The sequence below is a fragment of the Anthonomus grandis genome, chromosome 8 (assembly GCF_022605725.1).
Source record: "Anthonomus grandis grandis chromosome 8, icAntGran1.3, whole genome shotgun sequence".
Lineage (NCBI taxonomy): Eukaryota > Metazoa > Arthropoda > Insecta > Coleoptera > Curculionidae > Anthonomus > Anthonomus grandis.
In genome coordinates this window covers 23,368,423-23,392,126 of record NC_065553.1, presented here as the reverse complement: position 1 = coordinate 23,392,126, position 23,704 = coordinate 23,368,423, and the positions used below count along the sequence as shown (strand labels likewise).

General features: G+C 35.0%; 2 protein-coding genes across 3 annotated transcripts in view; one reads left to right on the top strand and one right to left on the bottom strand.

Annotated features, from left to right (window-relative positions):
- Window positions 1-11,398, bottom strand: part of LOC126739293 (zinc finger protein 287-like) — a 34,074-nt gene extending 22,676 nt beyond the window's left edge. The window contains exons 1-5 of one of the 2 annotated variants that reach the window (XM_050444911.1): window positions 10,785-11,398; window positions 5,915-6,151; window positions 5,494-5,866; window positions 5,287-5,435; window positions 4,991-5,195 (exon numbers count right to left, since the gene is read on the bottom strand). In XM_050444911.1, coding sequence (XP_050300868.1) covers window positions 4,991-5,195; window positions 5,287-5,435; window positions 5,494-5,866; window positions 5,915-6,151; window positions 10,785-11,124 — 1,304 coding nt within the window. In that variant the 5' untranslated portion in view covers window positions 11,125-11,398. The remainder of the gene's footprint in view (window positions 1-4,990; window positions 5,196-5,286; window positions 5,436-5,493; window positions 5,867-5,914; window positions 6,152-10,784) is intronic. The other variant, XM_050444913.1, reaches the window with a different exon arrangement.
- Window positions 11,399-20,091: 8,693 nt separating this feature from the next.
- LOC126739468 (vacuolar protein-sorting-associated protein 36) overlaps window positions 20,092-23,704 on the top strand; it is a 29,630-nt gene continuing 26,017 nt past the window's right edge. Inside the window, exons 1-2 of the mRNA XM_050445145.1 lie at window positions 20,092-20,267; window positions 20,353-20,614. Of these exons, the coding sequence (XP_050301102.1) occupies window positions 20,379-20,614 (236 nt within the window). The 5' untranslated portion in view covers window positions 20,092-20,267; window positions 20,353-20,378. The remainder of the gene's footprint in view (window positions 20,268-20,352; window positions 20,615-23,704) is intronic.

Sequence of the window (23,704 nt, the reverse complement as noted above, 5' to 3'; positions counted from 1 at the left end):
CCTAAGCATCCAGGCAATACTTTTACCAGACAATGGAGGAAGATCCTCCCCAGAAGAAGACCAAGCATCCATATTGGAGATCTCGTAGAAGAGGGAGAAGAACTAGAGCTCAACCCGAACAAACAGATGTGTTAAAAAGTTGCTGTCACCCATCAACTTTTTTCTTAATGGGGGAGCTGTTATATCCAATTTTCCCACAACAAATGTCACCTTCACAAAGTCACCCAGTCCTTGGTTCTCACCGGATCAAATAACACTTATCTAAACCAGATAAGTCATTTCCCAGACGCCGGATCAGCAGACACCCACACACACGGTCAACCAAGATGCCTGTTCCCACTGAATCGGCATATTTTACGTATAAATAGGATAACAAAAACTATTGAAAAAGATTTAATTAGATTAGACTCTTTAAGTTAAGTCATGATACTGTAATTTTTGATTTTATATAATAAAAATATTTTTTAAAAAGTTAATTTTAAAATCAGTGATATAACATTTATAATATGTTTCACTAGTGTGTCTTGTGTGTATTTTTTTTTGTATACATTTAAGAAGTTTAAGCTGTATGTAATTAATTTGTAAATTTATATTTTAGGTTAAGTTATTTGTCAATATAGATAAATAAAACGCACCTTTTTTTGTATTCAGCGTATAATCAAAACAAAAGAAATCCTGCCTAGCGCTTTCGGCTATAGTACCAGTAAAGTACCACTTTTTTTGTTTTGTTTATACGCTGAATACAAAAAGTGGTGTGTTGTATTTATAAATTGAGCACAGCGTACAACAGATACACTTATTATTATGTATATAGATAAATAGTAGGCTGCCTTATAACAAAGTATTTAGTTGTTTTCGTTGCTTAACAAGTTTTTGCAAATTAACTGGTGACTGTGTGGAAATTATTTCCAAAAACGAGATTGCTAAAAGATCCGTGGGATCTGAATAAATCTGCATATATTTTGTTTATATGAAAGTCCTTTAAAAGCAGTAAAATTGACATAAATACCTGTAAATACATCAAGAATTTGCAAGTCGGTTGGCGAAATAAGATCACAGTATAAAAAAACGGTCGGCAAGGGGTACTATAGAACAAATCGTAGCCGGAATCAATGCCAGAATATGTCGCCAATCACCAATCAATAAATTTTCGGAATTTTACAAGTTAAACAACACAATAACTCAAAGAGGTAGATGGTGAGATATTTACAGTTGATGATCTCAGGAAGGCCCATTGAGAAACATTTGTGGATTTTTTTAAACACAAAAATAAACTCTTTTGTAATAACAGTGCACCTGCAACTTAAAATCCTCGATAAAACGCTTCATAGGACCTCACTATACGCTCTTCAAAGCACCGTGAAGTCTTGCAGTCATCCCCAACAAACCAGCAATCACTGTCAAGGGAAAAGGGAACATAAAAGGCACATATAGATTTCAGCTACGTCATCTGCCAAAAAAAACAACCAGAGCTACTACAGGTAGAATTGACTCAATCTCAGGAAAGTCAGGAAACAAAAATAAACCAAAAAAACAACTCTAACTTAAGCTTTAAGATTTCACTTTAATTATTTTTTTTGGACTATGGACTATGCCTCACAAATGCGACGCGAACACAAAAAGTTCTTAAACTACAAAAATCGTTCATATGTAAACTGATTCTACAAAAAAAGCGTCAACTTCTACTAAAAAGTAAAAAAGTATGCCTGGACTAATTTCTAAATCATGCTGCTTGAAATTTGATACAATAATCTAAGATTTAAACTTTTTTTGGCTTTAGACTTTGCCCGACAAATTCAGTTTTGTTTTTAATTATAGTTTATTTCATTATTATTGAATTTGTTTTATTTACAGTTAAACTATTGGAAAAAATAGAAAAAAAATTGAATTATTTATAAGAGACTTTAAAAAGGAATAAATCCCTGTGAAACTGGTTAGCGACATGCACGTCTTCATAAATAATTCGTCTATAGACGAAGATTTTAGATTTTACACAAAATTTTGAGTTCCTATGCGCCTAACTCAATTAAGAAAAAAAATTAATATCATATTGACAGAAATACATTACTTGCTTCCCTCCTATACAACTTACCCGGCTATAAATATATTTATAGCAAAGGTAATTAGTATTAATGTAAATAATAAATGCGATGGTATTATTGTTTTAATAAAAAGGATGTAATAAATCTAAAAAAAATATTTAGGTTTATATAGAAGACATTTTTACTTATACGTACATATACGACAAATTCAACCCTCAACATGGGGATTTCGGAATTTATAGGAGGTACGAAGATGGTTAAATTAGGGCAAAAGGTTGAGAATTTTTGAGCTTAGCAATATGCCGTTTAAAAAATTAAAAATTCCGAATGATTCCGAAGATATTCGAAAAAATACGAAATTTTGAAAATTCGATTTTATTTTTTTCTGGGTAAGCCCAGAAAAGAGCCAATTTTAAAATAATTTGCGATTTTGCATTGCTACTGTTTCTGTTGTACATGATGGTGTAGTTACATTTTTAATACGACGGTTCGCCTTTTGCCAACCATCATCGATTTTGCTTATAGGCGCACTATTTAGTTTTTTCAGTTTTAAAATCTTTGCAAAATTCCCTTTTCTTCTTTTGTTTTAAACTTTGCAGTAGTGCCAACAGGTAAAAAGGATATGTACCATAAATCCTTTCTATAATTAGCTACCAAATTCTACAATTTAATACCACATAACTGAGGTTATAAATTTAAGACTGTATTTATAATAAATGTTTTAAACTTAAACATTGCGTCGATACACAAGGCACATACAACTTTGTTAAAATTACTGTTGTTAATTGTCTGCTGATGATTGTTGGTTGATTGTCAGTTGTTGCCTCCTTTGAAGAAACTTTTTTTGCAAGAAAACTGCACTTTTTTTGCTCCTTTTTAGAAACTTTTGTGCAATTTTGATCCATTTCATCAAAATGGCAAATTATTCAAATGCAGAAATGACCGATATGCATTTTGTTTATGGTCTTGCTAACGGAAATTCATTACAAGCATCTAGAATGTTTGCTAAAATATACCCTCAACGAATGGCACTTCCTCATACATTATTTGCACGCCTTTATCAAAGACTATGAGAAACTGAAACTTTTCAACCAAGAAAGCAAGATTGTGGTCGCCAACGCGATATTAGAACACAGGAATTGGAAGAAGCACTACTTAATTTAATTGATAAACAACCTGACACCAGTACTAGAAAAATTAGTCTGCAGCTACATGTCAATCATATGACGGTATGGACTATTTTAAAGGATCAGCTATATTATATCCATATCACGTACAACGAGTCCAGGCTCTATTACCGCAAGATTTTTCTAGGCGTCTTGAATTTTCTCATTGGATGTTAGAAGTCATTGAGCAAAACCCAGTTCTCAGCTTTTAAGGCAGATTCTGTTTACCGACGAAGCTAATTTTTCCAGAGAAGCAATCATTAACTACCATAATAACCACATTTGGGCAAATGAAAATCCCCATGCCATAGTTGAAGCTCATCACCAACAACAATTTTCTTTAAATATATAGGTTGGAATCATTGGAGACCACCAGACTTATTGGCCCACATTTTCTACCACAGAGATTGTATGGGGAAACATACACTCGTTTTCTCAAGGCATACTTCCAGGACTTCTTGAGGCCCCTAGATGTTAGAAGAGTAATGTGGTTTATGCACGATGGGGCTCCTGCCCATTTTAGTTTATTAGCACGTCGTTATTTAGACGAAACATATCCAAATCGTTGGATAGGCCGAGGCGGTCCTCAGTTTTGGCCACCTCGGTCACCAGATATGAATCCACTAGATTTTACCACATAGGGTCCATTTAAAATCTTTGGTGTACAGGATTCCGGTACTAGATATTGATGACTTGAGAAATCGAATCATTAATTCATGTGCCGTAATTCCAAATTCTCCCGGAATTTTTTATCGAATTCGCCGACAAATGCGGCGACGTATAGACTCTTGCATAATGGCAGAAGGTGGTCATTTTCAACATCTTTTATAATTATTTAGTTTTTATTCTTTCATTTAGATTAAAACAAAAATTAGAATCACATCTAAGCATTAATAATAAACACGTTATACATTAAGGTAGATGGATTTAATTTTTTTAATCCAATACGCAACCTCGGACAAAAGAAAGTCAAGAGATGAAATTTGCTCAGAAATAAATGAGAATTACAAAAATAAAAGCAAGAGGCATACCAATCATACCATATTTTTCATCAAAAATATTTAGTTTAAACTTTACACAAACGTCATTGGTACAAATTAGAAAAATTAGTGAGCCTCAGAAAATGCCTTTTGATGCATAAAGAATGCTTACCAAATCTTATTAAAATATTTACAGGTGTTTTACAGGTATTATAAAGAAAAACATATATTTTGCTTCAATCTTGACCACCTGGTATCTCAAAAGTTACGCCTTTTAGGACATACGTTCATATAAAGTTTAGTTCTTAAAATTTACACAAGAATCAGCCCCTGAATTTTTTTGCATCTATTTGTTTACACCCTGTATAGTGACATTTAACCCGATAAGGACAATTCCCAACTCCCAATTGTGACGTTTTTCAAAGACTTTTAAATCTTGTTAGCAATTCTAATAAGCAGAATTATTTATGCTTTACTAGTGCTTATTCCTTATTGTTTCTTTTAAGAGTAATTTAATAATATTACATTTAGCAATCATTAAATGACTTAAAATAAGCATAGATTTAATAAAGCCTTGCTGAAAAACCGATATGCTATTTTTTACTTTACTATATATTATTTCTGATAAATATTAACGTGTATTTTTTATTTTTTATGCTTATTGAACTTTTTTAGAATTTCAGACGAAACATGTGATCAGTTTCTGATTCACATTCACATTATGATCAGTTATTAAATAAAATTATTAAATAAATAAATTATTTATGATACAAGCCGGTATAAAAAATAAAACTTATCTTACTTCCTGGGACAGTAAATACATTGCAAATTCCTCTCGTTCCTGTGGATTTTCAAGTGATAAAACAGACCGCCGCGATAATGAAATCCTTTGCCGCAAATGGGACATACGACCACCGTTTTCTCCCGGGAATGGACTTGCATGTGGGTTTTTAATGCCGCTCTCGTGTAAAAATGTTTACTGCATTTATCGCACATGTGTCTTTTACCTGAAAATTTAAAATATGATTCAATTTGGCAGTGGCAATTATGACTTTTAATATAGAAAGGTTTGACTGTTTATAATTTAATTCTACTTACCAATATGTGTATTCAGATGATAAGCAAGTCCTCCTTTACTCCAGAATATCTTATTACAGATTTTACAAATATAATCGTCCAGTTCACCTTTCTGAGGTTTTACAGAATAATGATTTTTTTTCATGTGCAATAAAAGTTCCCTCCTCGACCTATAATTTGAAACAACATCATAAATTCAGGATAATTCATAAAAATGTTATTACTCACTCAAATATTTTGTCACATAAATTACAGCTTGGATTTTTGATACCTTTCAAGCATCTTTTACTGTGCATTTTTGCCCTGGTTAGTGTTGCCATAAACTTGTTGCAATGGGGACACTTATATTTAAAGTTAAGGGCGGATTTTAGGGCGTTTTTTTCATTTTCAGGTAGGTTCTTTAAGTTTTTGTATACCTCAGTGTTGCAATTTTCTTTCACCAAGAAATCATTGTCAGTCAGGTCATTATCAGAGGTATCCAAGAATGATTTATTATACTTTAATGACAGTGCAATATTGTTTGGTAACTTTTTCACATTAGTTGATTTCATTTTCACAAGTTTCCTGGCTGTTTGTTGTGTGACAGGTTCTATTAAAGGAACTATAGAAAACAAGAAAACTTGGCACAAGGAGACTTATAATTTCTTACCATGTACAATTTTTTCGATCACCAAACTAGGTTCCTCCTCATCAATACTCGTCTTCGGAACGTCTTTTTTGACAAAACTAGCACTAACTGCCTTTCCGAGGTTTTTCAAAAATCCCTGGAAATCAGGTGATTCTTCTGTGTCTTCCTCCACAATCAGGATGTCTTTGATGTTGAATTTTTCATTTCCTACCAATATTTCTACTGGAGCATGTTTCCCATTGGAAATCTGTCGTTTTGCTTTAGTTGGAAAATTAAAACAAGATATTACAAAGAAAACAAACTTTCATGCAAAATAAGCAGCTTAATGCAAGTAACAGAGTAAAGCTCCAAATTTAAAAATTTATATTTGGATACCGTTTAACTTAAAAGAGTATTTCAATGCAACAAGAACAATATTCAAAATCATTATTCAAATAAAATTACAACTACTTTCCCAGTAATCATCAAATGAATAAAAACCACCAATTAGCAATTACATTTAAATTAAATAAAGGTTGCTTCTGGGGTGCCCCAGGGGTCCCATTGCTGTCCTGTACTTTTTTGCATTTTCCTGATGGATTTAAGTCAGAGAATTAAAAACAGTAAGTAGTTCTTTCTGGTTTGCTAATGATGTGAAGCTTTTCAGAGAGGTTAGGTCCCTCAATGATGCTATTGGCCTCCAGGAAGACCTTAAGGTATTTTTTGAGTAGTGTGTAAAAAATAAAATAACTTTTTCAAGACAAAGAAATCCAATTTACTTTGTATACTCTGTGGAATGTGGATAATACTCTACTCAATGTTAAAATAGAGACCTCCGATCTTGGCGTTCTAATGGAATCTAAAATTTACTTTTCTAGTCACATAAACCAAATTACTTTAAAGGCAATGAAGGTATTGGGATTTATCCAAAGGTTTTCGACTGATTTTTCAATATTTAAATTGAGGAGGTTATACTGTTCTCTAGTACATCCCATTTTGGAATACTGATGTTCTGTTGTCCTCCTCCTCCTTCATATCACTGTTATGTCCATCAAATAGAAAGAGTGCAGAATATCAGAAGTCAGTTAGTCCTTAATTCAAGCAAAACAAAATTAATTCATTTTCAAAATAAAAGGCAGACTTTGAATTGATAATGATATGCCCTTAAACATCGATGGAATTATTGTATATGAATCGGATGAAATTAAGTTTTTGGGTCCAACTTTACATAAAAATTTAGATTGGCAAAGCCATATTGATGAAATATGTAAAAAGATAACGTCGGCAAACTTCGCTATTTACAACTTAAAAAACATTGTCAGTAGGGAATCAATAATTCAGTTTTATTATGCATACGTACATTCACATACTGTTTTGGGGATCTCATGCAGAGTCAATAAAAAGAACATTTGTTAATCAAAAAAGAATTGTATGGACATTGTGTGGATCCACTTTTCGAGAGCATGGTGCTTTTAAAAAATTAGGAACTATGACAGTATACTCTCTTTACTTGTACAAAGTATGCTGTTTTGCCTCCAAACACGAACATCTCGTTCAAAAAAAATTTGATGTAAATATTAACAGTAATAAGACAAGATATAGATTTGATTTTGATGAAATGAGTCCCTATTATATGTGTGTCAAAATAAGCAATACATTACCCGATGAAATTATGAAGATAGAGGGGTACAGGCAGTTCAAGCCAGTAGCAAGGACAATTTTTGTTCAGCACCCTTTTTATTCAGTAGGTAAATACATAACCCATTCAGATAAGCTTAATCTGTTTGGTTTTAACTGTCCATATTGTTAGCAGGTTTTTTTTTTTTAATATATACCTAGTTTGATAAGTCTGTGTCTGCTGGTGTAGTTAGTGTTAAGTGGTGTGTCTTTTACTTTTTATTTTACTTAGCTCTAACTATTGAATGAAAGAATTTTAAACTTTTTAACTTAATCTTAATTCTAGTACTATTCGTGAATTGACGACCTTATATTACTTATGTAATCAGAAGAGCAATAAATGTATTTGAAAAAAATTTTTTAAAATTTTTAAGAATTGTAGCTTTCAGGTGTGGTTATCAGAGAGAGGAATGTGAATATGATCAATAATGATAAATCAACTTGATGAATCAAGTCTGAACTTACAATCTTTGGAAGCAAGGAGAACCCTAATTGACAATGACATGTGTTTCTTGCATCAGGTTCTCAATCCTATCATTAACTACCTCTAATTCTTGGCCCTGGTTAAATGGGGTCAATGAGCCCTTTTCATGTTTGGTTTGTGAGGCTAGTTTAGCTGATCAGATGCATTTTTTTGACTCGAAGCTTAAAAGCTTTAAAAGAGATTTACAGATTATTTTGTAATATCCACTTTATAATTTAGTCTATATAATTTGTAGTGTTGCAACTTTTATGGTTTATGTAATTTTTGAATTTGTATTGATTTTAACTAGTTTGGATACTTGTTTTAATGGTTTTAAATTATGAATTTTTATTGGCTGCTTTGGCAATTTTTTTTTACGAATAAAAAGGATGCATTTATTGCTTACCGTGATTTTAAGTGATAGAGTTTTTATATAGAGTGATTTGTAGTGTGATATTGTTCACAAGCTTATTATATATTTTCTATAATTACAATATAATTGGAATTATATGGATTCCATTGATAAATAAATAAATTAGGTTCAAGATATGTTCCTACCATGCCTGGTGTGGTAATGGTGCATATCTGAAAGTTCTGCTGGGAAATGGAGAATTTGGATGTAGGAGCAAGAAAATTTAAGTATATGAAGGTCTCTGAAGTGCTACATACAACAATCTCTACACCCCAGGTTAACCATGGTCCGGATAATGTATCTGATTACATATTATGGAATTTATGATGTGGGGTGGGATAAGTGAGTCAAATTTCTTTAAAAATAATAGGAAACACTTATTAAAATTATATTTAAATATTTAAATCTTAAAAAATGTCCTTAGGCTTATTAGTAAAAAACATAATGACAGTGTATTAATAGCTTTAAATAGAAAATTTAGAGCTGAAATTTTTGATATATTTAATAAAGACCTGGATAACAATCTCTGTTATCATTTTTAAAGATAACAATGCACAAGCACCATACACTGTTTAAAATCATCCGCTATAACATTTTTAAACATTTACATTGACATTAAAATTTGGACAATTATTGTGATGATATCATGTACAAATGGCAAAAATTACATGCCAGAAATCCTATTAAGGCAATTCATCGTCTTTCTGAGTTTTAACGGGTTTTAGGACTGTAGTGCTGTAGTTACACTTTTCCAGACATGGGTCCCTATACTCAAATATTTTTTACTGTTGCACTGAATAACAGAAGTTTGATCCCATAGTTCTGAAACACCCTGTATAATTATAACATGAACAGTGTATATCTTGGAGAAACCAATAGTGAGAAGAACCTGGTTATTGTAATACCTTGAAATCTAGCATGTACAGAGCATATTATAAACATGGTAAATGACGCACATACTTAGAACATTGAAAGGCAAAATGTTCTAAGGGCATATATCAAAAAAAAAATCAAAATAAGCTTGATTGTTATGTGAGCAAATATTTGTTGTTAACAAAGCAACTTAAAATTAAGAAAAATAAACAGAATAAAAACAGTAAAAAAGAGAAATGTATACATAAAAAGGAGGAAAATCAAAATCTATATATACATACAAAAATATACACTGTAGACTCTACAAAACATAAAACTCTTCAAGGTTATAGTTGGCCTTTTCTGTCAGATACTTTTTAAGCCTATGTGTAAAGCATTTGAGTGTTGCAAGGTCTCTAATATTGCATGGTAGGCAATTGAATACCTTAATACCTTTGTAAAAAATTGATTTCTGAATAAGAGTGGACCTAGGAATGGGTAGTTGCAGATTGCCCCTCTGTTGTGACAGATATAGGTATGTGGTGGGGCTAGCAATTTCCAGTATATACACACAGGTGACTGTTAGAATATTTTCTCGAGCAAATAGAGAGCAGCAGGAATCCCAAGGTTTTTGCCTTGCAAATATACCTGAGGGCTCTCTTTTGCAATACAAAGAGGGACTGGATAAGATAACTGCTAGCATTCCTTCCAAAACAAATACCATAGTGAAAATGAGACTGACAAGGGCAAAATATACAGTTCTACCCATCTCAGTACCAAGCTCTTCACTTGTGACCCTGACAGCAAAACAACCAGCTGATATGTTACTAGCAAGTACATGATCACTAAATTTAAGGTTGTTATCAAGAATCACACCAAGAAATCTGCTGAGAGCTGCTAGAGTGTTCAGGAACTTGATTACCACCAATGGACACATCTCTAAGCTTACCCCTAAATGTCAGGATTTTGGTCTTATCAGTCTCATTATTAAATCATCCAACAATAATTAAACAATGTTGATTGCTTGGTGCTACCACAGTCAATCCATTCATGCTATACTTGTATAGAAATTTATTCAATGCTTCCATTTTTTGTGAATGTTGCTAATACCATACTGAGAAAGACATTTCATTTAAGCTTTCCTATGATTATTGTATATAAAAACTCACCTATTTACAAAATTTGCAATTATAATATTTATGCTGGTGTCTTGGGTCTTGATATATTGTTTTTGCAAGGCTTTACAAAAATAATTAAGCCTTACCATTTTTGTTCTTAATCTAATTAATGCTTAATTGTAATGCATTATTATTAATATTATTATTGTAGTATTTGTAATTGACCTCTTGGCTCGTTTCCTGTATATCAAAACAAGTAAATCAATAACTCTAGAGAAATTTGTTATTAAACCACAAAATAACAGATCTACTATAAATTAAAATTTATTCTTAATCCAGACCCTAGTAAAGCACAGTATTAAATAAACTGTACTTTATAAAGCAACATACCATCTTCTTCAACATTTTCCTGTGCTAGTTTTCTTTCACTGTCCTGATTCACCTCACCAAATTGTTCCCGTAGCTTCTCCATTGAGCTTTTATATTGCTGCACAAAGTCATAAGAGATCTTCAACAATTCAAAACACATTCCACAAACTGTATTAGGGTAATTATCATTCAATAAGACTTTTTGATTAGTGACAACTTCTAGGGCTTCCTGTATACTCACTGGACCTACATCAGAACCTTTCAACTGTCTCTCGAGGGAATATCTGGTTGTACTTTGAGTTAAGCATATCCTACAGTTGGTTTCGAAGCTGAACTTGTTGTAACGTTTTTGATACTTCATATTTAATTGGACTTGATTAAACAGGTGCTGAATAAGTGAGTTTAAGTTTTCTTCTAGTAGTAGTCTCCTAGTTTTACATTCTTAGAAAAAACACTTTTTACTACTAACTCATTATTTCCTTAGGCGTTTGCCTCTAGACAGGCTAAAGGTGGGAACACCTAAGTTTCATCTAGTAAGTAGGATTCTTTCACGATTTATTGAATAATCCTTAATTCATATTTAAAAGTAAAAAGTTGAAGAAAACTCAAAACACAACAGAGCTGACAACGTCACTGTCAACGTCAACTGTCACTGGTATCAGAGCTGTCAAGGCCGTGACAGCTCAGAGATGCCCAGAGCCTGGGCTTGGGCGATTTACGGAACACCAAAAAGTTTCTGCTCCTCGAAATTTAGATGGCGCTAAGGATTCAAAACTAATTAAATTATATCACATAAAATACCACCATTTTTTATAGTTCTTTAGCTTGCACAGGCTTTTTTTTTACTTCTGACAGAAAACTAACTTTCATTAATCAAATTTTGCGAAAAAAATATCTTAAAAAAAGTTGATCTGTTCTCATATTTCACACAAAATTTTTCCAGTTGTTTAGTTCAGTGTGTTCAGTGTGTTCAGGTGTGTCAGCTGTGATTAGTTTATATTTGGGTATGCTGACACCTGAGATACAGGAAAATTTATAAAAAAGCAGTGAATTATATTGTTGTAAAGGAACTGAGATATCAACAGTAAACACTTTAAATCGAATATAGACATGTAGAAATAGTTATTGCAATAAACTTACTTCGTGAAAATGATAAGCGCAAATGTAAACAAAAGTGAGAAATGGATTGTAAGAAGAAGCTGTTGTCTCTGGACAGCAAAAGACATCGATTGCATGGTTTTTTAACAAGTTCAATGTGTTATATTGAACCATTGAATAATATTTGGGTTCACATTCTTAAGCCTTGAAATCATGAAAATCTGAGTAATAAAGAATTCTATGCATATTAAATTTATTTTACTGCACATTCATTCAAGCCCAATTCAAGCAGGGGCCTTACACCAGATTCCATACCTTCGGTTAATCTCCTACGCTTAAAGGCCGGGATAAAAGCCCCGTTATACACATCAACGTGCTTGCGCAAACTTAAGTTGTAGGGCAAGACTGAATTCCTCATTTGACCACTAACTCTTCAGTCTTGTTCGTTTTGTTGATCAATTTAAACGTCCAAAATCAAGATGACTGACGATCTTTTATTGTGTGCGGCTGCTATTGCTATTATAGCAAAAAATAAAAAAGTAAATAGGAGAAAACGTTCCAAATGGTTAAAAGAGTGGTTAATTAAGCGACAGGAATTATCACACCTACATTTACTAAATGAGCTTCGATTAGAACCTGAGGATTGGTTAAATTATTTACGTATGGACGAAGAAACTTATACGGAATTGCTCCAGATAGTAACGCCTCAAATCAAAAGGATGGATACTGTTATGAGAAAAGCAATATCACCACATGAGAGGCTCAGCGCAACTTTACGCTTTTTAGCAACAGGAAGAAGCTAAGCTGACTTGAAATTTGTATGTGCAATATCTCGTCAAGCACTTGGCGAAATTATACCGGATACATGCAGCATTTACGAAGGATTAAACAATAAATATTTTAAGGTATTTTATTAAAAATAGTATAACGTATTAAACCTAATTATACTTAATTTAATTATTATCTTCAACGTTGTATCTTGAATAATATTCTCCAACGGATTGTGGGAGGTCATTGGTTGCTTCCCCTAGCGATGTTGCAGTTTCATAAGTTCCAAGGCGCGATCTAACCCTTTCATGATCATACTGAAAAGTGTCTATTCCATGAAATATTGGATTTAACCCCCAAAGCGTTGTAAGGGTCTCACGGGTCCTTCTGGTGTCAATCTTAAAACTTCAGTGTTACTTGACCGACTAACCTCCTGATTATACTGAAAAGTGTGTATATGAGGAGCTGTTGCTGATCTATCTGTTTCGATCTGGGTTACGATTTTTGATGTCTGGTTTAATTTTCCCATTTGTGCATGGAAGATTGCTTCATTAATCACCTTTTTGCAATATATGGCAAATTCTTTTGAAGTTTTCTTTTGACACTAATTCTAGAATTTGATGTTGATGTGGATGGGGTGGCCGATGGAGGACGTAGTACTGTGTCGGATGAAGAATGGTCGTTTAAATTGTTTTCATGTTCGGTAGATTGGCTGTCGTCCTAAAAAAATAATTCAGATTATCAACTTATTTCATACTTTAAAGATTTACATCAAATACTTATGTTAAAAAAATTATTTACAAAACATAGGTATTTTAATTTATCATTCTTGTTTCTTCCAGTTTCCAAGCAGCGAAGAGAAATGGAGAAGAATTGGTAGGGAATTTGAAGAAAAATGGCAGTTTCCCAATTATTGTTTAGGTAGCATTGACGGTAAACACATTCGAATATCGCCACCGCAAGATGCTGGTTCTTTTTACTGGAATATTAAGCGATACATTAAAACTAGGCTATTAGTTTTAATGGCCATTGCTAATGCGAAATACGAAATAATTTATTGTCTTATGGGCACAAATGGTCCTGTTTCGGATGGAGGTGTAATTGAAAACACTAAATTTTATGAAAAACTTGTTAAAGAAGAATTGCGATTACCTACTCCTTCCCCTGCAAAAAAATGTTCCACTCAGCTTCCTTGGGTTTTTATCGGAGATGAAGCATTTTCACTGTGTAAAAATTTACTGAAACCATTTGGCTCGCGAGATTTGACAAGAGAAAGAAAAATTTTCAACAATCGTCTGTCTAGGGCACGCAAAATCATCGAGAATGTTTTTGGTTTAATGGCTGCCCGATTTAGAATCCTTCATACAGAAATTAATTTAAAATTAAACAGTATAGATTTAGTCATATTGACGTGCGTTATTTTACATAACTATTTGCGAAAAAATGCTCTGATTCATATACTCTCTCCGAGTCCTTAGACGAAGGAGATTGGACACAATCAGAAGTTCATACAGGGCTGCGAGTTGACCCTGGTATTTTAAGCGGACTACAACGTGGACACAATCGAAATATTGCACAAGAACCTAATGAAGTTAGAGAGTTATATGTGGGATATTTTAATGGCGAGGGTCAAGTAAACTGGCAAAATAATATGATTCATTAGATCACGTATAATAAAATCACACTAATAAAGCATTATAAAGTTGTTGCTTTCTATTTAAATTAAATAAATTTATACTTACATCTACTACTGGACTTTCATTTATAGTATCCATCCCATCCTGTCGCGGTCTCTCCTGGTCAGTCAAAAATATCAATAAATTAAAATACCAAAGATTTGGCTTATACAAATCTTCTGCGCCCATACCCGACTGCGCACTTCTAGTTTTTTTAACTCTTTCCGGAAACAAGTACGCAATGAATTAATTCTTTTTATTACGCCATCTTTATTGGCTGCGGGATCTACCTCTTTTAATTTTTGAATGAGTATCTCATATGCCGCATTTTTCTTGTGTTTGTCCGAGTATTCTTTGGATTTTACTTTCCAAAGACATGGATTTTCTCTATATAAATTAATGAAATCTGTGAGGAAGTCTCTCGACATAAGCCGCAGGTCCGACATACTTAAACTCAAAAATTAATAAACTAAATAACTGTATAAACTTCTTAATTTTAACCTATATTATTTATGTGCGCCCTGCACCAGGATACTCTCTAGCACAAGAAGACGGAATTAATAAGTCGCAAGGACTGCGACACATTGCAACTACTGCTAAGACAAGTCTGTTCTCGAAAGAAAAATCTGGCAGGTTTGATTTCGTTCAAGCCAAACAATTGTCTGTACAAATTCAATAAGTCTACCGACTTATCAGCACTAACGCCGCGGTAAATCGTGCATTTTAAGTTTGCGCAAGCAAGTTGATGTGTATGACGGAGCGTCTATCCCGGCCATAATACAAGGTAAGTTTGAATAGTCTTCGTAACAAGTGACCCCACTGAGATGTAAGCTCAAGCTTAATTAAATTAAAAATTACTTGGATTAAACAATTTAATTAATAATTTAGCTTTACCGTAGTAAAAAAATATCACACTTTACTTAGTAATGTGTCTTTTAGACTGATACCACTGTTGTGTGGCCAAATATTTTATATATTATATTTGAAATCAATAAAATAATATTTTTTTATTTCTCTCGAGTCCAAGATATATAGGACATTCCAGTTAAAAATATGTTTTTTCAGATCACGAATATAAAGCTCAATATACAGCAGAATTCATTTTGTTTCTGTATACGTTTTGACAGGCTCAATGTTAAAACTTACTTAAAATGTGATTCCAAACTTGAGAGAAGAGCAATTTCAGTAGTTTCAATGCATGAGCAATTTTGGATCTTATACAAATCTTGGTATATCAATACAACACTACTAGTGAATTGAGTAGGGGTAATTCCTTAGTGATTTTATATAAATTTTATTGCTTTTGTAGATTTACAATAACCTTGTGCCACACCCTGTATTAACTCTATTTTGCAAACTTTGCTCTTCATACAATAAAGTTTCTCATTAAACTAAGTTTATACATTATGGAATTTGGAAAAATTTTTATATTTTTATCAATATTTTAACAAGCTTGCATAACTGTTAATTTTGATTGTATAAATTGTGAATTTTTTTCTATAATTTCTTTATATAATTTTAATATACTTTTAATTAATTTTAATATACTTAGTAATACTTTTGTGAATTGCTTATCTTTTATTTCTGGTGCTATAATATTCACTTGTTCTTCTTTCATTGCTAATTTGTTAATAATTATTTAATTTATAATATTTACTAAGAAACATTATTGGTGAATTCAATATGCGGTAATTTTTTGGTGATTTTATTAAACTTTTATTGTCCTTTATATATATATATATTTTTTTTCTTGTGGTCGGTGGAGAAATTCTTTATGAACACTAGTTACGCGGCGCCGCCCCCAGTAGTGTGGGACTCAGTGTCGAGTCTGTTTCGTCCTGTACCCACTAAAACTCCACCGCTGGGTGGTGCCTTGTGGCTCCCTACACTGCGGTCTGCTAAGAAGCAGTCCTATTGTGTCCCATATGTTTAGTCCCACAGGTTCAATTCTGTAGCTTCAAGGAAGTCCAGGATTGTGCCCAGTGGTAGATTTCTTATACCCTCTGGTGAGGGTTTCTCTTCCCCCAAGAATGTTGCCCTGGTTTGATTAAATGCTTCACAGAAGCACAGTATGTGAAGAGTTGTTTCGTCCTCCTCATTGCATCCCCTACATAGCGAGGTTTCCTTAGCGTATGCAGGTGTTTCCTGCTGGGCGCATGGCCTGTAAATAGCCCCGCGACCCTTCGCAGTTGTTGTCTGGAGAGGCCCAGTATGTTCTCACCCTTCTTGAAGGGTGGGCTGCCTATAAGTTGTTTGGATTGTTCCATCTTTGGCAGCTGTTCCCAGTAGGATTTGTTCTGGTTTGTTAGCCAGTTGCCGATTTCCCTCTTCCAGGTCTTATCGTTGACACAACATGTTGGTTTAGGGCCTACCAGGCTGTTGCTGGCTCCCTGAGTTGCAAGTTGGATAGCCTTTCTTGCAGCCTTATTGTTGCCCATATTCTATGCTAGGATTATCTCTGGCCTATTTTGCGCTTCGGCGAGGTTCCTGAGATCCTCCCAGCAGCTTTGCACAGTCCTTGACTTAGTCTCGAACTGTTGTAGTGCAAGTGTTGCAGCCTGGTCTCCTGTGAAAATTGCGAAGGTTTTTGCCTCTTGGCAGCCCTTCTCTCATCAGTTGGACACAGGTTTGTATTCCTATTATGCTTGCCTGTAAGTTTGTTGTTTCCAGGCCCAGGTTTAGCATGAGTTGTCTGCCCTGTTGTTCGTCCTCCACCATGCCCACAGCTACCCCGATCTTGGATCGTTTGGTTATATATATACTGAGTAACATCTTTGCCTGAGCCTGTCCGCTTCTGCGTCCAGTGGTCCCCTTTTCTCTTTGATGACAAAAGGTTTGTCTAGGTATGTGACCTTGGTTCTGTCTGTTCTTAGGGCCAGGCGCCCAAGGTCCTGTATCTTGTGAAATAAGGCATTGTGCCGATAGGATTGTTGCGCCATTTGACAGCAGTCTTTTCGCCCCCGATATAGCTTCAGCCCGTACCACTAAGTGTAGCGGGCTTAGTCCCATCAGGTTCTCTAGGGCAGCAGTCGGCGTTGTTGACATCGCTCCTGTTATGCCCAGACATATTCGTTGTGTTTTGTTGAGTATCTGTATTACAGTGCTCTTTTCTGCCGCATGCCTTTCTTCCTTTTCTGCCGCATGCCTTCTTACTGTCTTCCTTAGCTCGCCCAATTCTTGGTTCCACCATGAGGTGTTCCCTGCTTAATGTGGTTTGCTTAGTGGACATGAATTTTCAAAAGCAACTTTAATAGCCTCAGTGACTGACTCTGTCAGCACTTCGAGCTCTACATTGTCTTTTGCCTCCGTTGGACAGTTCTCCAGTTCGAGTCCTAGTATCTCATTGAAGAGGTCCCAGTCCGTTTTCCTGGCGTTTCTGTAGGTCTCCGGATTTGTATCCATAGATTCTAGATCGAATCTTATGTACCTGTGATCCGACAAACTTGGTTCGTCAGATACATGCCATTTTTTAACGAGGTCGCAGATGCGTCCCTTGCCAATGGTTAGATCAATTACTTTTCTGCGGAGTATGTTGACGAAGGTCGGTTCCTCCCCCACATTAAGTATATTTAGACCGGAGGCAGCACAGTAATTTAATAATGATTCGCCTCGTTTGTTTGTTCCAGTGCTTCCCCAGATAGTGTGTTGAGCATTGGCGTCACCGCCTATTATAAGGTTTTCCAATCTTTGATGGTCTATCAACCTCCCAACTGTTGTCGGAGGTGGTTCCCCTTCTTGATCGTGCGGAAAGTATGCTGATACTAATATTGTATCGTAGCTCCTCTCCGCTGTTTTGATTTGCACTTTGACCGCCGCTGTGTTCCTGTCACAAAACTCCCACAGCGGTGTGGCCTCTATATCTTTTCTTATAAAGATACAGCTTCTTAGGTTAGGTCCCTCTTTTGGGTCTGACACTAGTGTCCCGTTGAGGTTTCCTAGTCCCCTTATCAGGCCCCTATAAGTATAAGGTTCCTGAATCAGGGCTATCTGAATATCATTGTCGGCTATGCATTTTTGTAAGGCCGCAGTGGCTGCTTTGCAGTGGTGGAGGTTTATTTGTATCAGCCTCACACCCATTGCGGAGAGCGATTTTAGGAAGAAGAGGTTCCCGGCAATCCCTCTGTTTCCATAGGGGTTGCCGGACCAGGCAACCCCTCTTCTCTTTCTCTTGGCTGCTGGCCGAGAGTCTGATCTTTATGCTGCCAAAGTTGAGGTATAGCGATTGATTCGCTTCCCTTACTTTGGCCCAGGATTTCTCGTCCATGAGGAGCGTTACCAGGCAACCCTTCTCGTCCTGGTCCTTCCTCATATCGAGCACTTTCCACAAGCTGGTGTTGATGTTGTTTTGAACATCCAGCTTATGTAGGAGTGCTTTCGGTTCCTCAGTAGGTCCCGGCACCCAGGTTATTGCCTTCACCGGTCTGGGAAGTTTGCCGTCCTCCGTTATCTGGAGTTCAGCTCCTTCCCAGGGAGTTTCCTTCTGCACCAGTTCGACGAGCCAATTTTTAGTTGACTCGTCGACACAGGTGATGTGAAGGATTCCCCCACCGTGGCTTACGCCTGCAAACTTGGGCGCAATTTGCGATCCGCTCTGCAGAGCGAGCGTTTTGTTGAGCAGCCAGCCCTTTAGGGTGTTTGCCTGCTCCTCCGAGACGAATGCCTCGGGGTATTTTTTAGCTGTTATGGTCATTCTTAGAACCCCCGCCGCAGCATCCCGATAGGACAGCCCTGGTTCCCGTCTTGGGCCCCTGGGCTTCTTCCTGGGTCTTTTTGACTCCGGCGGAGTTTCTCCCTCCGAGCGATGTCGTTTTTGCGTCTCGCTCGTATTGGCCTTGGTCTGGGTGGGTGTCAGTGTCTCTTGGATTTTCGTCTTTGAGCCCCCGACGGTCGTTTCCTCCCGGCAGGTCCCTCTTTGGCTTTCTCAGCGGCGGTTCCTTGCGGCCCCGCCGTTGACTTCTCAACAGCGGTTCCTTTAGGTCCCGCCATTGCTGCTGGCTTCCCTTATAGTCACCGTTAACCGGAACCATTTCTGGTTTTCCGGCCGTTCTCCTATCCGCCATCTGGAGACGCGCCTGACAGGTTGCTAAACCCCCGCAGATATATATTTTACTATAACCTTTTGTAACACCCTGAATAAACCCTAACGTACAAAGTACAAAGTTTGTTATTCATACAACAGAGTTCCTAATTAAAATTATAAATTTATACATTAAGGAATTTGGAAGAATTTTTATATTTTATTTAATTGTATTTTTTAACAAAGGTGTACAACTGTTAATTTTTATTGTATAGCTTATACATTTTTTGCTATAATCCTTTCTTATAATATAGTATAAAATTTTGTAAATATTTCTTGTTTAATTTTTGAAACCCAGACCTATGTATTTAGTAGGAAATGTAGGTCTTTCAGAAATTATAGTACGCAAACAGAAAAAGGAACAAATCAAGGAATTTATTTAATATGGGGATAAAAAAAAATCCCAATTTAACACTGTTTTAATCTGCCTGAAAAAATGTTAAATTGGAACTTTTTCTATATTCGTACTATAATTTCTGAAAGAACCTCGCATTTCCCACTAATTTTAAGCGCACAGTATAGTGGAGCGAAATTCAAATTTGGCGCCACAGTCAAATTTTAAATTACCCGCTACTATGACGTCATAAACCCAATTTTACTTCCGTTTAGTACTACTTCTCGAAATTCAGAGGGCGCGACAGTCAATGACGTGAACACTGAACGTCTTATTGGCTCTTACGGGAGTTTCCTTAGTTTCCTATCTAACTAGTATTAATCTATGGAGATGCCATTGATTGTTTACGAGTTTTACAATTAGAAAGGGGCGACAATTTTTTTTTAATTTATTGAAAAAGTCGCTTCCTTTTAGGGAGATTTGGGTCTCCCGGGCCTAAAACATGTTCTACAAGAATCCATAATTCAGTTACACCCAGTTTCGCCTTAAAGGTACATACATTTATAATCCTTTGGTTTATATATTAATTATGCCATAATCTTGTATTTCCCTTGATAACTTTTCAGTTTATTCCAGAAAGACCCATTGATAAAACCCCCAAAATGGATTTAGCTGAAACCATGAAAAACGTCTTGGCCAAAGGATTACAGCAGGCCTCGGTTAGTGACTTGCCAGGGTCTGGAATGGGATTTCCTGGGGCTGGTTATGTCACAGAGAAACTTTACATGCTTCTTCAGTTGTATTTACAAAATAAAGGATGGAATCCATCGGTTGAACTGCTACAGTGCTTCACAGAATTGAAGGAGTCAAGTATGCTGCCCAGTGCCACATATTTACAGTAAGTATAGTCCATATGAACTCAATCTGAACAGCAGAAAAACTAAAACTCGGGTCATTAGCGGTATCTTCTTTGTAAAGCATGGGCATGCCACAGAAGGATTTTAAAAAATATTTTAAAGGTGTATTTGTACATTATACTCACCAATTGTAGTGATTTTTAACTGTTATATGAGTAAATTAGGCAATCTAATGGACTGTCAAAAGGTTTTGGTGCCTTTAAGCATTGCCATGTTGTGCAAAAAATCAAAAAATGTTACATGTTTTAAGTCACAACAAAATAAAGCTCAAAATGAATGAAAAAACATACAAACATTGTGTTGTGTTTTATTTTGCATTGTATGGTAAAAGTCAAATGCATCCCAGCCGTTATTGTGACTATCAATTGAATTTTTAATTTTTGTGTAAAATTGATAGTTCTAAATGTCATTAATTCTTGTTTACAAAATATATGATATTTGTGAATAAAAACTAAAATAAAATACATTTTCGTCTACTTGATAAGACCTTTTAAATGGCATCAAATATATAAATATATACGTTTCGACAATTAAATCAATTGTCATTGTCAAGAAATACGCCTATAAAATATGAACAAATTAGATTAAAAATAAAAATGAAAAAATATTAAAAAATGTAATAAATTTAACTAACCTGATAAAATATATTCCCTGGAACTAACAACTTTTACCTTAACTTTTTTCAAAGGAATTTTGTGCCAAATGATAGAAATGCCTTTCTTGATCTAACTTTTACAAATAGAAATGATCTAGTGGTGAGTGAAGCTGTTGACTGTGTTTTTGATAAATCTGTCATAAGCCTTATCATTTTGAATTAACTTTTGACAATGGTAAAGAAAAAACTTTAAATTTTGTACAGTTCTTCTATGACTTTAGAAATGTAAATTATTTGGGTGTTGATAGTTATTTGTGTTGAGTTAATTGGGACCATGTTTTGAATGTAATTAATATTGATGATGCGGTTTCAGAGTTCTATCATATGTTGAATATGGCTATAGCTTTGTTTGTGCCTCTTAAGAGATTGAAAACCTCGTCTTTTCCCAGTTGGTTTTCAGGGGAGTTAAAGTACTTGATCCAGCAAAAGAAAATTTCACATAAAAAATATCAGTCTAGTCATACTGTTGCAGACTACGAAGTCTTTTCAGATCTTAGAGCTAGGTGCAAAACTCTAACGGAGACTTGTTACCAGAACTTTATTTCAAATTTGGACCAGTTACTTTATACAAACCCCAAAAGTTTTTGGTATAAGTTTAATAACAGGAGAGCAACGAATAGGCTTCCTGATTTGATGACCTATAATGATGGGAAGTTTGCCGGTTGTGAACAAATTGCAGAGGGGTTTGCCAGGTTTTTTCTACTGTCTATAATAGAGATAATAATGTCTTACCTTCTCGGCAGGTTGGTGTAAACATGACTATTCCAAATCCTAAATTATCTATTGGATTAATTTTTGATAAGATCTTTCGATTACCATTTAAACTTAGTGCTGGCCCTGATCATATACCCAATTATTTTTTGAGAAAATGTGTATGTGCCCTCTCTTATCCCCTCTTTATTTTATTCAGTAGGTCTTTAGACTTGACAGTTTTTCCATCCGAGTGGAAACTCAGTTTTATTACGCCTATATTTAAATGTGGTGCTGCTAAAGAAATGATCAATTACAGGAGTGTGTGTGTACAGTCTGCCATCCCAAAACTTCTAGACAGTCTTATTTATGACCAAATTAATTTTTATTGCAAAGAACTTCTGTTAAGTGAACAGCATGGCTTCAGTCGTGGCAAGTCTGCTATTACAAACTTTTTGCTGTATCAGAGTGCTCTGTTACATGCTTTGGAGAGGGGTGAACAAGTGGATGTAATATATACAGACTTTTCCAAGGCATTTGACAGCGTCAACCATAGCTTATTAATAGAAAAATTGAGACTTTTTGGTTTTTCAGATTGTTTGGTGGCCTGGTTTGCAAGTTTTCTTTCTGAAAGATTTCAGCAGGTACAAATTGGGGATGCTAGGTCGCATCTTATCAGTGTGACCTCTGGGGTTCCACAGGGTGGTCATTGTTTTCCCCTGTTGTTCAATATTTTCATTAATGATATTTTGGTTTGCTTTAAAAATAGTAATTTTTTGTTATTTGCCGATGATTTAAAGTTTTATAGGGTGAGCAGTTCAGAACAAGACATGGTTCTCTTGCAAGATGATCTTAATAGATTGTGTGAATGGTGTGTTGGTAATAGTTTGGCTCTGAATATGGGTATTACATTAGTTTCTACAAAAGAAACAAACGCGTAACTTCCTCCTATACTATTGATAATGTTAATCTTAGGTACACTGAAGTAGTAAAGGACCTTGGTATCTTTTTTGATGAACAATTGAATTTTAATACCCATGTAAATACTATTATAACTAAAGCATCTAAGGTCCTTGGTTTTGTCCTGCGCAATTGTAAGGATCTGTCGGTTGAAACTTGCAAAAGGTTGTACATATCACTTGTTGTCTCTTTGTTCGAGTATGGATAAATAATTAGGTCTCCTCTGTACATGAATAATTGTATGGCACTGGAGAGGGTTCAAAATACATTTCTACGATTCTGCCTTTATAAACTTCGCATTCCAGTTCCTAATGACCATTGTTATGATGAAGCAATGAACTTGCTGAATATGCGGAGTTTACTTAAGAGACGCACTGAGAATGATTTGGTGTTTATTTATAAACTTTTGAATGGCCTTGTGATTTGTCCCGAACTACTTATAGGATTTCATTTAATATTCCATACCGTAATCTGAGGGCAAATCGATTGTTTTCTTTGCCTTATCATCGTACCAACTATACTATGCACTCGCCTGTTGAAAATTGTATGACCTTGTGCTTCGCAGAGTTTGTCCATAACAAATTCCTCCTCAAATATTTTTTTTATAGCTTCTAATAACACCTTTTTTTTCATAAATTTAACAATGTCGTCCTTCTTTGTGCTGTTGTTGGGCACTTTGTGGTATAATCTTGAATGATTAGATGCATTGTCCATCACGATGACTGAATTGGGGGATAGATTTGGCAGTAATTGTTCAGCAAACCAT